At 39.7% G+C, this 17,533-nt stretch overlaps 1 protein-coding gene across 4 annotated transcripts in view; it reads left to right on the top strand.

The window, feature by feature from the left end:
- The window catches only part of LOC146985568 (cGMP-inhibited 3',5'-cyclic phosphodiesterase 3A-like), a 71,440-nt gene extending 63,637 nt beyond the window's left edge, over positions 1–7,803 (top strand). For all 4 annotated transcript variants that reach the window (XM_085778642.1, XM_085778640.1, XM_085778643.1 and 1 more), the window contains 5 exons: positions 558–757; positions 1,805–2,008; positions 2,975–3,136; positions 5,919–6,177; positions 6,974–7,803. In XM_085778642.1, coding sequence (XP_085634768.1) covers positions 558–757; positions 1,805–2,008; positions 2,975–3,136; positions 5,919–6,177; positions 6,974–7,290 — 1,142 coding nt within the window. In that variant the 3' untranslated portion in view covers positions 7,291–7,803. The remainder of the gene's footprint in view (positions 1–557; positions 758–1,804; positions 2,009–2,974; positions 3,137–5,918; positions 6,178–6,973) is intronic.
- Positions 7,804–17,533: the final 9,730 nt, after the last annotated feature.

Genomic DNA, 17,533 nt, shown 5'->3' with positions numbered 1-17,533 from the left:
TGTAAGTTGAGATGGCTCTGAAGAACAAACGATTTGCTATTACTTTATTGTTGAGTTTTTCCAACTTCTGTTAAGCCATTTATGTCTGTAAAGATTTCCTATAACTAGGCCAGACCTTTATGTTTAGATTTTTCCATCTGCCTGCAGCTTCACTGTGAGCCATCTCATTAATGTCAGAGCATCCTGCAAACCTGCTGGAGTGTGTGTTCTTATCCTACTCACAGTTTGTCTTATCTTACTCAGGCTTTTGGCACTTGCATTTACGTATCAAACACTATTTGAAGTCTAGAACAGCATGAAATTAAAGGCAGATTAGAGTTCCCTCTCACCCATATTTCCATAACCTCATTTGTATGCCTTACTGGGGCCATCCCTTTGATCCACATATAAGTGGATTTGAATGCTCAAGTGTGCTTTTGTGTGTGTGTGTGTGTGCACGCTCTGGAGTGCACATATGTGTATTAAGGCATATGCACATGAAAGTGCTGTATGTGTGTTTGTGTAAATTGTGCCACCCTGCTCTTCACCCTCCTCACTGTCTGTTCCCCTGTGGATAGACTCCGACAGTGGAATAACACACAGTCATATGGGCTTCCTGGTTTCAAAGACCTACACTGTGTCAGAAGACGGTTATGGCTGCCTGTCAGGCCTCATACCTGCTCTGGAGCTCATGGCTCTTTACGTGGCTGCCGCAATGCACGACTACGACCACCCCGGACGGACCAATGCTTTCCTTGTGGCCACCAGCGCCCCGCAGGTACTCATGTTAATCAGACTATCGATTACTACCTGAACTTGATAAAAGTACAAACAAGTTTTCATTTCTTTTTTTTAAAACAGTTTTTATTTGGAGTCAACATTATAATCATTATTGATAATTTCCCCTCCCTGTGTCTATTTTACTGCAAAGTTGCTCTGGCAAGGCTCAAAGGTATCATCAGTCTTTGATGGTGTAATCAGACAATTACAGTAACTCCTCAACACTTGGATTTACTGTTTTATCTGTTTAATCTTCTGTCTCATCAAATCTCCTGAAGTTAAGAAACAGGATATTATGATACTGAAGGATAGCTCACATAGCAGCAATGTAGTAAACAATATAGTATTGACTCTGATTGACTGACTAATCATTTTTATTTCTTCCAGTGTAAGGACTCCTTTACAATTATATGTACATAATATGATAAACCTAAATATACTCTAGACAAAACTCTGGCAAAGGCAGAGAACTGTCATTGCTACGAGCAGATACCATTCACTGTATTTTCTTTAAATGGGTGTATTACAAGAAAATCAAATTATTTATTTGTATATTTGTAGATCTGGGGATTAATCAGCAAATTATTTCCTCAATAAAGGGTGTTTTGCCTGACTAACAGAGTCAAATATCGTCAGTTCAATTCAATTCATTTCAATTCGGTTCAGTTCATTGTTTATTGTTTATTTGTGAGGATCCCCATTTAAGGCTCACTTAAATTACAGTATATGACGTACTTTTGCAAAGTTTATTAATTTGCCACTTGAATCTGTAAAGTCTTCTATTATTAATAATATAAAGCATGAGAAAAAAACATGCTCCTTAAAATTGCACTTTAGTGCAGTAATTGATTAGATACACTTTACTTTTCATCACAACTTGTGGAAACTGCTGAAAGCTACATTTGAATCATCAATATTATCTAGTTTCATCTTCACACATATTTTACCTCCCCATTAGCTCTGTTTGTGCAGGATTATTGGATTCATGCATAGATATTTTTGTATGTGTTTATTGTAAATGTTAAGTGTTTCCGTGTGTTCACAGGCGGTGCTCTACAATGATCGATCCGTTCTGGAAAACCACCACGCTGCCTCAGCCTGGAACCTCTTCATGTCACGGCCAGAGTTCAACTTCCTAGTTAACCTGGACCACGTGGAGTTTAAACGATTCCGTTTCCTGGTCATTGAGGCCATACTGGCCACTGATCTGAAGAAGCACTTTGACTTCCTAGCTGAGTTTAATGCCAAGGTACAGTACAGTGGAATCTAGATGAGCAGAATGACATATTTCGTACCTTTAATTGATGAGCGAATTGTTCAGTTTTGTGAGTGTATGTTATATGTGCAGTTTAAGTGTATTCTGTAGATGTGCCCACTGCCTTCCTCATACAGTCATACCTTTATTGAAGGGAAATGTCCAAGGAACAGGTCTGTTTGTCTATAACATTGCAGCATTTGCAATATGTCCAGCTAGAGTCAACAACACAAAGCACCCTGCAGCTTTTCAAGAACTCATTTAAGTGCAGACAGAATGTTGGCTTTAGGTTCGAGGGTCTTCGGTTTTCCGTTATGAGTATTAGCACAGTGGTGGTGCTCGAGGGCCAGGGCCTGCCAGCTATAGCACTGAGCTTGCTGGCCAGGCAGCAAAAGTAACAGCAATGTATCTCACTGTAGCGCACCCTGCACTGCTCTTCCTGGAAGCAAATTAGGTTTCTGTGGAAATACCCATCAGGTTTTGTGCTTGATCTCCTCAGCTTCCTTAGTTATTAAGTTAGAATGATAAAACTCTTGGAGTTGCTGGACCTCTTTCTCCAGGTCTGAAGCTCTTTAAGCATAACTACAAATAATGAATTTTGCTTAAATCAGTGCAAGCAAGCTTTTACTTCATGTGTGAGGGTGCTGCCAGTTTCCTTGAACTGAGTGAAGAGAACTTCATATATATTACATAAACTGGAAGTGATGATGACCTTTAAAGCACAGTAGTTGTTAAAGTCACATGTGGTAGAAGTTACATGTAAAAATCCTCCTTGCTTTTCTCTCATTCACATTCCAGAGTTGTTGTGTGTCTCACTAACTAGCATAGATAAATACATAATCTTTCAACAGCATATTAATGGATTACATTTATATAATATCTACAAGCCACATGGTGTGTCTGTCTGCCATCATGTTCAAATATGTTAAGCGCCAACATGCCCATTTGTTGATCCTCCAGGTGGGTGACGATCCCTCCACAGGCATCGACTGGTCCAACGAGAACGACAGGTTGCTGGTGTGCCAAATGTGTATTAAGCTGGCTGACATCAATGGGCCTCTGAAGTGCAAGGACCTGCATCTGCAGTGGACAGAGGGCATCGTCAACGAGTTCTATGAACAGGTGTGTAAACCAGCTCCGATGAGAGCTGAGAACTTGTTTGTACTCACTAGTGGCAATCAATGTGCTGCCATGATTGTGTGCAGGGGGCAAAGCCAGCAATACAGCCACCTGCACAGTGTTCAATTCAGCATCTCAGGAATCATAAATCATCCATTTGTGAGAATGTGAATGTTTTTAAACCCAAACTGATTTTTAACAGCTTGATTTTTTTTTTTACATATTTATATAGAATATGTTGCAGCTATGACAAGAAGAATATAACAGAATATTACGGATGTATATAAACAAACAGTAATATTCCTTCCATATATAGAGCACAATATGAAAGCATGGCAGCTGTGGTGTACATGATCCATATGATCCAAAATACAAACATATAGTTTTCATAGGCAAAACTCAATTCAAGCTAGTACAAGACATAATTTAGCCACAATTATGCGCCTTGTCTTAATCTTCACCTACTGTACACCATACACATCCTCAACTTTAGCATGAACCCAAGTCTTTCTTCCTCCCCAAAACTAATCTCTGGACCCTCATCCTCATCAGACCCTTCAGTAATTGAGGACCAGCCACAAAGTCCTTTCAATACTCGTTCTTCAGATCGAATAATGAAACTGGTGATGCGATTTATTTAATCAGTGCAGCAGAGGACCAACGTTTCGACGCTGTGCTCGCATCACCAGTGATTCGTGTGCTCCAGGCTTTTTCTTTGGATTTTTCCATCGATTCATTCAAGCTTCTGGTCCTCTCTGAGAGCACCGACCTCCACCTGTGGAGGGGCTGCAGCGCAAAGAGACTCCTCCTTCAAAACAGTGTGTCCCTTGGCAGTGAGCGGCCGCTAATTGCCTCTGGGTAAAGCATGGAATCCTTCTGCCCTTGTGTACCCTGCTACTTCAGCTAGGTGACACAAGCTTGTTAGACTCACTCCACTCTGAGTCCTATGAAGGGAGACACAGGGAGTAAGAGAGTAACAAGAGAAATGCTCTTCATAGTTTTAGTGCTGCTGGATGTGGTGACGCAAGCAGGGTGCCCAGGCAACTGTCATTAAGTGGTGCATCGACTGATTACATGGACACCCTTAAGAGTGCAACAACCTTGAAAAAAGCAGCAAAGCCATATACAGTAACATGTATTATTGTGTTATATATTCAGGTATGTACAGAAAGCATACATAACATTGTACACACACACACAAACACTTTGTCGTGGAGCATGAGACTACAGCCTTACATTAGTTTCTGAAACTGATAATGTGTCACCCAGGATATGCATGTCTTGAATACTGAAAATAAAACTCTGGTAATACAGGTGCTGATACTTAAAGCAGAAGTAAGCGGAATGTTTGTGTTAATATAAGTCTTAAATAGTTATATCTTCCAACAGCAATCACTTATATAGAGTGTTTGGTCTGAAACACGGGTCTGTCAGTCACTCTGCTCTGCTGTAAGCCGAGGAGAAAACTTTCCTTGTTTCCTACAACCTTTATCCAATGAGGAGAGAGAACGGCATAAAGGGGCGGTCCTCTCTGTGTGTGCAGCCAAGGGATGCGCGTGAATGTGGTGACGTAGGGACGAGGGCGGGGACTGCTAACTCCATCAGCTGACAAGAAGTTAGCCAAAACCACCGGATCGCTTACTTCTGCTTTAATCCATGATACTACATTCCTGAGATAAACAGTTACATGTCTTCATTGGATGTCTGAGTTAGAATACAGCTGGCTACGGTATTCAAACCACTGTATTTTTAAATGTATGAAAAAGGAATCAATAATTTGGGAAAGCAACCTTCTAAAGTCTCTGAATTTAATTTTGTTTAGTTAGGATGTGGTCATGGTGACAGATCTCTGATTTACTCTTCTTCTTGTTTTTTTCCACCCCTGTCAGGTAACTCTGTCAAATTGCATTTCCATTTTAGATGATTCTCTTCTTACTGCTACTGTATACCATAAGAGCTCAAAACAGATGCACTGTACACCATACTGTAGTGTATGGGATGACATTTAGAGGTCAGTCACCAAGGCAACCAGAAAACCTTGTTATACTGTAGCTTGTTCATTTCAAGCCATAGAGACGTCACTGACAGCTCACATGTTGCTGTCCCTTCCTCTTACCGTCACCTTACATTTTCTGGCCTTTTTAGGCCAAGTGCCACCATTCTTTATATACAACCAGTTTTCATAATTTCCTAGAAATCACTCACTAAATCTGTCAGAAGGTTTTTGTATTTGACTGTAGGCTAATTGTTAAAATATATCATTATTTTTAAGTTTGTATAATTTAACATATGTAGAGCAGGCAGTTCCTCTCCTTGCTTTCATTCATTTACATTTTAGCCCCTTTGAGGGGAGGTACAGTGGCCTACTGCACTGGTGAAGGCTTGGAGCAAGGACTCAGCAATCAACTTTATGCTTATCTCATCCCGGCCTTCAGGAATGTGACACCTGCCTAAGTGGATTCACTTTGCATCACAGGTGTAAAGTAGTTTGTGTAAAAGTGACTGGCTGTGGCGACACCTGTTGCACTAAATGAATTTCTGGGGTCTCTTTTTGTCCTCTCATGTTTTCTCCAACAAACTTCAAATTTTTACACTATTAAGATTTAAAATGAATTATGAAGCAAATGATTCAGGTCTTAACAGACTCTGACTTGACATCAATCCTACCTAGTCACTCTGGCTGGAGTTACTTGGTTCTTTGGAATAATAAGTGCAGTGAAATGTGAATGTCAGTGAATGTCAGCTGGTAAGGAGTTTGCACTAACGTGGCAAATGCTTTTTGTAGGGTGATGAGGAGTCCAGCCTGGGCCTTCCCATCAGCCCCTTCATGGACAGAGCAGCACCACAGTTGGCCAAACTCCAGGAATCGTTCATCACGCACATTGTGGGACCGCTGTGCAACTCCTATGACTCAGCCTGCCTCATACCTGGGCGATGGGTAGAGCCCAACCCAGAGGCAGAGGAGCCAGAGATCACAGAGAATGAGGATGAAGATGAGGAGGATACTGCAGAAGAAGACACATCCACCAGCTCAGAATCATCACGTAAGTTCTTCATGCTATTGCATGCTTTGCTATGCTATATTAGTTTGTTTATACAATAGAATAGGCTTTATGCACAGCTCCACTACTTCCTGAACTTTAGACAGCTCCTCTATTTCCTGTCTTACATTATTGGACAAATTGATTAATCCAGGTGTGTCTGACCTCACAACAATGGTCAGACACACCTGGATTAATCAGTTTGTCCAATAATATAAGACAGGAAATAAAGGAGCTGGCTTAAGATCAGGAAGTAGTGGAGCTGTGCATAAAGCCAACAGAGAGTAATTCACTACTGACAATTCATTGTAAAGCCAGAGGATAGATCTTTTATATTTAGCCTCTGGAATGGAATATGTTGTATAATACATTTATAATTTGCAATTTCTTGTAGCAACACACGTTGCACTAGTGGCAATCAGTAATGTATGAAACATCAGTAGATATTGTTGCTATAGTAACAATAATGATTATGATGATTTTGTGGGTGCTATTTTCTGTTTAGTTGACTAGTAATGAGGCAACAGAAAGAAAACACTGATAAACCACATGTAAGTCAGTGAAGATATTTGATGCTGATAAGGAAGCTGGTAAGGAGTTTGCACTAACGTGGCAAATGCCACCAGGCTATGTGCACAGCCTGGTGGCAGTTTCTGTACAAAGATTGAGATTTGTTATCAGCTAGACACACGGTGTTTGTCTTTACTGATAAATAACTTGTACATTCATTTTAGATTCAGATGTGCACTGTAGAAACACAGTCATCAAAAATAATGAAGTTAATTGTTTTTCATTCCAGAGAAAGCAGCTTCTAAGAAGAGAAGGAAAGTGTTCTGTCAGATCTCCCAGCACCTGCTGGAGAACCACGAGATGTGGAAGAAGGTGATAGTGAGCGAGGAGGCCCAGAAACAGGGACAAGGAGGAGAGTCCGTCCATTTAAACAATGTAGCTGAGCCCATTCTGGCTATTCACGAGGAAGAAGAGGAGCCAGGCAGCAGGGAGGAGCTGGTAGAAGGAGAGGATCCAGAGGAGGGAGTGGAGGAACCAGAGTGGCCTGTGTCCCCACAGGAAGAATCTAAACCTCCAGAGGAACTAGAGGAGGGGGACCAACAGTGAAAGAGCCCATGGGAAATATGGCGTCAGTCAGGGCAAGGACGTGAAAAAGTATTTCTTTGTTTCTTATCCTATCAACTGACTCCTGTTTTTGCCAGCACATCACTTAGACACAACACTGTAGATGTTTGGGAAATGTGTGCCTATACAGAAAAAAAAGCAGGGTGGGAAAATTTGTGCTTTACACATTTTATTTGAATATCCGGATTCACCAAACATTTAAAGGAGCTTTCCATATTGCAATACGGGATTATTTGTGTACTTTGGGATACAGACTCTTTTGCTACTGTCAAGAGAAGAGGAAGACTGGTTGCACAGACCTCAACCCATTGTGGTAACACAGGACTGCAGACATTTGCTGCCAATTTATACATAATTATTTTCAGAATGCAATTATATATAGACATCACAGTTACTTGTACTTGTGTTTCAATTTTAGCAAGAGTTTTTGAGGTCTCACATGGGCCATAATATGTTTTGTTTTCTATATATGGATTGTAAAGGGAGTCAATCAAATGAGGAACATTGGTGTATCTTTCTTCCTTTCAACTTCTGCCAAAAACAAATCACTCACCCATGGGCTTGAGCATAAAACCACAAACCTTCATGCATTTTACGTCTGATATTTTTTGCCAAATGAAGTACTTTATACTAGTCAGTGTAGCCATATTAGTATAAGGTGGGAGACGTGAGGCTCTTCTGTGTGCGTGTGCATGTGCGCGAGTGTTTAAAGTAGCGCGCTCATATGCACTATTCTTTTGCAGAGGACATAGACAGAATCAGCAGATTACCTCTTATTTGTGCCATCTCTGGTCTCCAGCCAGCCCCAAGGTGAATATAGTGGCCATTGAACTCTATAGGGTGTGGACAGAATACACAAAGCAGGAAAGAAGAGGGGAGAACAAGAAGACAGATAATAACGAATTCAAGCATTAGATAGAAACAGGAACAGCCCCCTACCCTCTCTAAAATAGATTCATCTCCTTGCTTCATTTTCCTTTACAATCACCATAGGTAACCAATGCAGTGTCCTTGTCTTTTCTAACAGTTGCTTGCTGACTTTATACAGGTTCAGTCTGCTGTATTATACTCTACACTTACTGGTACTTATAAGGTATTCACCCGAATGATAATGCTGACCTTTAACCCTCAGGAAACTCTTAACTGTCTCAATTCATTATTAACATCTATATCACCTGACTAAGTTGAAAACATGCAGGGATAGTAAGCTATTTGATCATTTAATTATTTTCATAAGTTGTGTAGAGCAAGGGTGAAGTCTGTTGCCATCACCTCCCCTGGCACTTCAGTTTAGCTGTTTTGCCTAAACACAATAGACAACAAACATCTTGTGCATCTTCTTTTTATTGGTGGAAAGTGACTGCCTCAGTAGCACATTGTGTGTGTGTATAATGTACATCCTTGGTTCATTGTTACTTCATATTCACGAAGAAAATGAAACAACAGTAGTGAGAATGTTAGCTTTATTCACATAACTGCTAAAATCAAAGAGAGCAATTAGCAATGAGAAACAGCTTTTTAAGAATTGTCAAAAGACATAAGGATCTGTGAGAGTAAATGTAATAAAATAACGCTCATCTGATTATCATGATAATAGAGTTAAAACTTAGACTTCATGCTTGATGGACAGTAAAATAGCCCAGTGCGCTGTAAAACTCAAATTCACATGATAGCCCCCTTCCTTTGAACTGAGACAAAGCCATTAGGAAATCCAGTTACATATTAATGTCTCAGATGAATATCCTGCTTTTCTTTAATAATTTACATTTACATAGAAAACATGTTTGGGAGACTAAAAGTAGATCTTGAGTTTAATTAGTGAAGTGTTCTACATTGAGTTGTCAAGTCAACTTATAGTCACATATGGTCACAAGTGCAGTGAGTGAAGCAATATGTAATAAATTATCCACTGCTAATCTTCTCAAGTTCTCATGACCTACATGCACATCTGAATCTTCTGGGTTGATATCTCATAACTCTACCACAGCTTACTTTCATAATCTTATTTCTTTGAACTGATCTTAAAAAGGCAGAACAGCACACACCAACCCATATAAGATATAGAACTTTCCTTTCCATTTAAATTACATTGCCAGATACAGGTGTGGAACATCATGCTCTGCATGTCCTGCATTAACATACTCTCTTATGACACAATGTTCCTGTTTGTGGTAATATCACACTACATCAATAATGACCTGTTTGTTTACTGCTCAGGCTCTGCCATAGTCTGTGTTCAAGGAGGGGAAGGACTCAGCTGCAGCTCAGTCCACATGGGTTGAAGGTAATTGACTGACCCACTGATTAGAATGATTAGAAAAGTATTAAACAAACGCTGTATCGGATCAGAATTCTGTGAAACCACTGAGTGAGAACAATTTTTGGCCACTATAATCATGTCTTCATGTACCATCTGTTTGCTGCATGTTTCCTGAAATTCATTAATCTATTATCATTATAGACACAGGTGTTGCATTTTCTTTAGCTTTTGAAAAAGCCTGATAAGATATTCCCAGTTTTTAATAGAAAAACTACTGGCTTCAACATAAACATCTACTGAAGTGGCCCAGAATTTTCTCTTCATGTCATTCATTGGGATAATATAACAATTCCTAGCCTCTATTAAAGCTCCTGCTTCGTGAATGTGTGTTTACAGAGAGAGAGAGAGAGAGAGAGAGAGAGAGAGAGAGAGAGAGAGTGTGCGCGTGTGTTTGCATCTTTGCCTATTTGAATTCTTCCACTGGCCTCTGGTGTAACTGTCCTGTGTTTGACTAATTGTACTGCTTCTACTCACCAGAAGAGATGGTGATGCAGTTAGTAGTTCTGATGAAATTGTTATTCACAGAAGGCCCTATAGCACATTTCTCCTTGCGCTTCCTCTTTGATCTACACCCTGCTTTGCCTGCAGATCTAAGATCCTCACTGGCAACAGAGGTAGAAGTGTTCATCACAAAACATCCCTCATCTTCAGGTGATGGGATCTTGCCCATTTTATTGGATGATCACATTTCTTTTTTTCCTCTTTTTTTTTTTTTTTTGATAATGCATGCATTTTCCCCCAGTCACATCAGTTTCAAGTCAATTCCTGCATTTGAGCTGATATGGTATATACATTTTGATAGTGTATTTTTATGTGTTAATTGGTTTTATTCGATTGTCATACTTATTCACACATGTAGCATAATTGTAACCATGGGAACCAAACAAGCTTTACAATTATGTAAACAAAAATGAGATGAGTATTTTTATATAGTTGACACATGATTAAATAATTAATTGCTTTCTTCTCACTAGAACCTTGCACTTACCATATGTACTAATACTTACACAAGGAAGAATATGTCCAAATACACAGTATTTGTCAAAGTAAAGTCATGAATTTCCTTGCAGGTTGATGCTCCATTTTGTACAATACACATATATGCTGTACAGTAAAGAAATTTTAAAACTACAAAAACTCTTTTAGATATACATTATTTATTTTTACCATTTTGTAATTTAGACACTATACTGTAGCTGCAATATTGCCAGACTTACTGGAAGTGCCTACATTGGTATTATGTATCATACAGTGAATATATTTGAAGATCATTAGAAGTTGTCACAAACTGAACCATGTGGATGTTGTAATGTGAATACATTGAATTACAAGACTATAATTTCTGTGGTATCTCTGTGTCGTGTTTTTCTTTATCAGTTGATTTATACCTAGAATGTGTTTCATATTAAAGTCTACAAAATAAATAATCATTCATCAGGTTTAAGATGCCATGCCTCTTAAAGATTTGTGTAGCTTGCGTCACAACAGACACAGATCGTTTCTTTTTTAGTGGCATTTATTTCGGCTCGTCTTAAATTGTTAATGCCGTGCAAACTGTTAGTATAATAATACAAATATAGGCTACACAGGCTCCGCTCAGTAGGCTAAATCAAAGCTTAAATGTCACATTGTGTAAACTTAAAGCAGAAGTAAGTGATATATTTGTGTTAATATAAGTCTTAAATAGTTATATCTTCCGACAGCAATCACTTACATAGAGTGTTTGGACCGAAACACGGGTCTGTCAGTCACTCTGCTCTGCTCTGAGCCGAGGAGAAAACATTTATCGTATCCTACAGTTTTTATCCAATGAGGGGAGAGAACGGCATGCAGGGCTGTGTGTGCAGCCAAGGGACGCCGTGAATGTGGTGACGTAGGGACGAGGACTGTTATGGTGCGTTCAAGGAAACTCGTAACTCGTGTTTTTCCGACCTATGAAGTCATACCAGTTCAATCTGGTACGAGTTCACGGGTCGGAAGTTACGAGTGGCCGTTATAGTGCACTTTCACAGGTAAAACAGGTCGGAAAAACACGAGTGGGTTGCCTGGAACGCTACAAAGTCGTAAGTTGTGACTTGAAGCTGTAATTTACGGTTTCAAAAGCCTGCCTGGAACGCAGCATTAGCCAAAACGACCGGATCGCTTACTTCTGCTTTAACCTTTTCCATACCAGGCCTATTTTTGCTGCTTCATGTCCGAAATTACTTAAACTAAATAGAGTATATCTTCACAACTACAAGGGCTGTATAAATAATCTTGGTCTCAAAAGAAAGCTAAGACTTGTGAGATTTCTACATAAGTGTCAGAATCAAGATATGTGTTACTGTGTCAACATAAATTCATTTGGAACACAGTAGAAAATGTAAACATTTTATCTCCGCCTAATCAAGAAACACATTATTTAGAGTGAAAATTACCTTTGAATGATGGATACTAATTGATCTTGAAAGTAGAAAGTGATATCTGATCAATAACTGTGCAAAAGTATGCTAAAAAAAAATGAACCTTTGCAATTTTACATCTGTTTTAACACAGGCCTATGTCCAGGCGCAATTTAACCTTTCTCAGGTACCAGACAGGAAATATTTTATTTCACTAATGGTGAATTATGGTTATTCATTCCATCCAAATACAACTGTTTTTGAGTCATTTTGAAAATCCACCCAGGCCTTTATAGCTATCAGTTCAGTGCTGCCCCCTACGGACAGAAACGGGGTTTGGTTTTAGCATCATACCACTCCACAAAACAGTTTTTGTCCTTGACAAGGGTTAGGTCAGGGTAAACATTGGCCCCACTATTTCCTTCCAGCATACGGAGAACCTCTTCTGCTGAAAATCCGGGTCGAGCAAACATAAACCAAATACATCCATCCATCCACGACATAAACAAACGCAGCTTCCCGGGCGTGATTCGCGGGGGTTGTTTTCGCGCCGTTTGCGCAGTCATGCGTGACGGCGCAGCAAGACATACTTCACCCCTTGGTATGTTTGTAAACAGCCAGGACGTTTGCTATGCTTGACTAACTATCTTACTGGTGAAATAACTCATTTGAGACAAAATGTTGGTTAAAATGCGACGTTATCAATCTATAAACTACCTCTGAAAAAGAAAACTACCGGCACGGTTTAACAAGCGGCGTCCCTAGCAACGGCCCGGTTACGTGGTGCTGGTGCTCTGGTTGATGAGGGACAGCTGTCTGTCTGCTGCCTGTGTTGTGGTTGTGTCCCGAGAGCAGCCCACGTGAATGTGTTGCCGTCGTCAGTACCGGTACCGGTACAATGCAATCATCGTTGCTGGTACCGGTGCTGGTGCCGAGCAAAGTGTGTTTTGTGTGTTGTCAGAGCTCTGGAGGGGCGGCTGGCTGGCTGCACAGCACGAGGCACTAATAAGCCTAATATAATAATATATACCCTTAAAAAAAACTCCTTAAATAATGACCGGATCTACATATTTATCATGTCTGACATTTGTTACAAACAAACCCCGTGAAAATAGCTTGACAGTTGAGCGAATTATGATCACTTTTATATCATACCTCTATGGAAGTAATGCACTGTAGGAGTGAGTAGTCCTGTTCCAAGATGGCCACCCTGTAGGCACGTCGCTCTAGTGGAAGGCAGCAGTCAATGCGGCGTCTATGTATATGTCTATGGGTCAGTTAGCCGGTGTTGCTGGGTAAATTAGCAGCCTCGGAGACACGGGTCCGACCCATAGACTGTAAAAAGAAGGTCCGACCCGCCCCTCGACCCTCCTTAGCTCCGCCCCCTTGTCCAAATATGGTTTCTTCTGGCTCCAAAAATCAAAAATGGCGGCGCCCTGAAAGCCAATCTCCGGGCTTCACAAACGGCCCTTCACAAACCAATGGGTGACGTCACGGAGGGTTGCCACTTGGGTGAAATGAGAAGAAGCGGATCTGCGTTGTTTTTGCGTTCTTGTTACATGCCCATATAATTGCTTGGGGTTTGAGATGTGTTGCGTTTGGGTGGCAATGTTTGGCATGAGTTTCTCTCCATCATTTTGGTATGCTATTATGTTAGTATTGGAGCTTCCTAGCGTGCAGAGATCATCTACTACACGCACCTCAGGCGGCCCCCTGAATAGGGGCCGCTCGGGCTCAGAAGAACATGACAAATGCAAAGAAAAGTACCTTGTTGGGCACTTGTCATGAACAGAGGTCCTTGGCACACCTTGGATAATACACACTATTATAGCATCAATTAATTCTACCCAGCAAAACACAGGTGATAAACATTGGTTCTGGGACAAAACGACAAACTTTTAAAGTAAATTATGAAGTTACTAATTGTCACAGAAGGTTTTTCACCATACATCATTTCTATGAGGTGTCTAGAGCAGCATACTAAAAGTCGTAAGAAATCCTAGTTGGGGAAATATGTTTAATTAGCATCATTATTTACTGTATAAAGTCTATGGTGCTGACAACAATACACCCCGATGGGGCTATTTTTTCCCTTTACTCCTACCACAATGAAACTTTACACAATGAAAATAAACATTAAAAGTAACATTTTTTGTATTACAAGTTTCTTGGAAAATGAATTTGAATATGCAAATGAGCAATACACTAATGGAATATGCCCAAAATACACCCGAATAGGCTTATATTCTTCCTTTACTGCTACCACAATCACACTTCACACAATAAAAGTATACATGAAAAGTAACATTTCTGTATTTCAAGTTTCTTGGAAAATTAATTTTAAATATGTAAATGAGCTCAACACTAATTGACTTATGGTCAAGAAGCCATAAAGCCACAAGCAGCAACAGGGGCCAAACAACTAACACATTCATGTCCATTCAATAAGTTAACCTATGCACTGAGTGCTGTCACTTGCCACACTTGACTTATGCATACACACATGTCACTTGCCACACTTAAAAGACCTACTGTATATTGACCTTAAGAATTAATTGCACAGTCTTGTCTCCAGTTGCTTTCTAAATTCTTTTTTTTTTTTTATTAGCGAACAAGCCTTAACGACTTTCCTCCCAGTTTGCAGAGAACATCATAAGAAAGTCAGAATTCATCAAAGTCGTTTTAACGACTGTGTGTGATGTTATATTAAATATGCTGTTATGTTCAACAACATATGAGCGGGACTAAGAACTAAGTTATTTGGCCCCTGTTTTTGCTGCTTGCGGCTTTATGGCTTCTTGACCATAAGTCAATTGGTGTTGAGCTCATTTACATATTTAAAATTAATTTTCCAAGAATCTTGAAATACAGAAATGTTACTTTTCATGTATACTTTTATTGTGTGAAGTGTGATTGTGGTAGGAGTAAAGGAAGAAAATAAGCCTATTTGGGTGTATTTTGGGCATATTCCATTAGTGTATTGCTCATTTGCATATTCAAATAAATTTTCCAAGAAACTTGTAATACAAAAAATGTTACTTTTAATGTCTACTTTCATTGTGTAAAGTTTCATTGTGGTAGGAGTAAAGGAAAAACATAAGCCTATTCGGGTGTATTTTGGGCATATTTGATTAGTGTAAGGCTCATTTGCATATTCAAATTCATTTTCAAAGAAACTTGTAATACAAAAAATTTTACATTTCATGGATACTTTCATCATGTAAAGTTTCATTGTGATAGGAGTAAAGGAAAAAAATAGCCCCATTGGGGTGTATTGTTGTCGGCACCATAGACTTTATACAGTAAATAATGATGCAAATTAAACATATTTCCCCAACTAGGATTTCTTAGGACTTTTAGTATGTTGTTCTAGACACCTCATAGAAATGATGTATGGTGAAAAACCTTCTGTGACAATTAGTTCTATTTTGGGGTCCAAAATGAGCTAAATTGCCTGGACTATTGGGTGTTTAATAGGTCATGTTATCCTACCCCTGAAGCCACAGAGAGAGGCGTGGACATGTTCATAACAAGTGGGCCTGCTGTATGTAGACCAGTTATCCCCATGGCAACAGGGAAACTTGAGAAATGAGATCTGACCACCTGGTGTGTCAGTAGGCTCAACAGGAGAATTATGACCTTATCTAAAGATGCATTTTAGTAGGCAAGTATAAGTATTAAAGGTCTGTTGATTCCACATTTTTTTACATCAGGATTTTTGTTTTGTTTTTTACATTCTTTTCATTTCTTGTTATCTGTCTTTCTTTTATCAAAATTTATTTGAGATTAGTTGAACAGATAATTTTAATAGAACTGTCAATCCAAACTTCAATTCACATTTTGGCCCATACTGCACACTTTGCATTCACCTGGTGCACCTGTATTTCTTGACCATTTTAATGAAAATGATTCCAATCTGACTTGAGGTTGCTGACACAATTTAGGTCAAATGATCTTGGACTCAATTTTGTGGCAATCTCATAGTTGATCACAAACATTGCTTTCAAAAGACACATTTTATCAGAAGTATTTGAAGAAGACCGGTTTATTCCTATGAGCAAGACATAGTGATAATATGATGCATTATCATTAATCATTAATTAGAATAACTTATGTGTGTCTAATGCTTATCAATAAATACATTTTACAATTCAATTTCAAATGACTGAGCAATTGCCCCGTATGCACTCAAATGAGGCTGTAATAAAGCTTGTATTATCATCATTCCACCCACATTCAACCTTTCCTGGACTCTTTCAAGGACATTAAAGCCTGGAAGGCAATGTAGGAGAATGACAGGGTCCAGGTCAGGATGCATATCACGTGGTTGGGCACCAATAGGAGTGTGAGTGCCAGGTCACCAAGACTTGACCCAGGTCACTATGACCTGTACTGGCACCAAACAATTTAAGACCAATAACAGCCAGGAAATATTGGGAAATAGTGAAATACACCACACACACACACACACACACACACACATAGAGTGCCGAAGCGGAAGCAGCCCCATGGGTCCTCAAATCAAAAAAAGTCTCCATAGAAATGAATGGGACTTCAAGATTTATTTCGTGATCCGTTTGAATTGTGCCATGACAAAAAAACATGTCCTCTACCTGTTTAAAACATCACGTTTCATGCCGAGAAATCAGCAGTTTATCGTAAAACGGCAACAGAAGAATGTATTTTGTGTGACGACGCTCTGCGGACTACAGATCTGGTGTCCCACAAAAAATACGTCACCAACTGACACGGGAAAGGGCGGCATTTGGTGTGTGACGTCACCTACGCGACTTGTAGTCTTTCTGGTTACGGACTCTTCGGGATTTTATTTTACAATAGTTTTACAACAAACGGCTGATTTCTCGGCATGAAACGTGATGTTTTAAACAGGTGGAGGACATATTTTTTTGTCATGGCACAATTCAAACGGATCACGAAATAAATCTTGGACTCCCATTCATTCGTATGGAGACTTTTTTCGAATTGAGGACCCATGGGGCTGCTTCCACTTCGGCACTCTATAGTGCTGAGTTATAGCCAACTTACATGGCCAAAGTGCAAGATAAGTGAAATTGAGCTGTGTGGAAGATATCTCTGACTACGTTGGTGATATAGGGCTGTTGTGAATAAAGAGATTCCCCATCTGACACCTGTGATCCCTCCTCATTAGTGAGCTATTGGGCCACCTAGTGTGTGGCCTCATGTTAAAAATCGTGGTATATGATCCTTGATTCTACCTGTGCCTTGACACATATATCACCTCAGACCCCCAAACTGAAATTGATTATGTCCTTCAATGATATAGAGAAAGTAATTCAGGTCTTTATCACTACTCAGTTCTCTAAAGCACGAGCAAATCACCCCAGTCCTATCTTCCATTGGTTACCTGGTCTCTTCAGAATTCAACTCATGATGCTGCTGACAACAGGAGACTCTTAATGATCAAGCCCCACCTTACAGATCTTATCCACTGTCACTGAGATCCTAAACCTCTCAGATCTCGAAGCTAAGGTGCTCCTCCAAA

Source organism: Trachurus japonicus, chromosome 6 (genome assembly GCF_045865225.1).
Source record: "Trachurus japonicus isolate A0001 chromosome 6, Traja_1.0".
NCBI lineage: Eukaryota > Metazoa > Chordata > Actinopteri > Carangiformes > Carangidae > Trachurus > Trachurus japonicus.
This window is presented reverse-complemented; position numbering and strand designations above follow the sequence as displayed.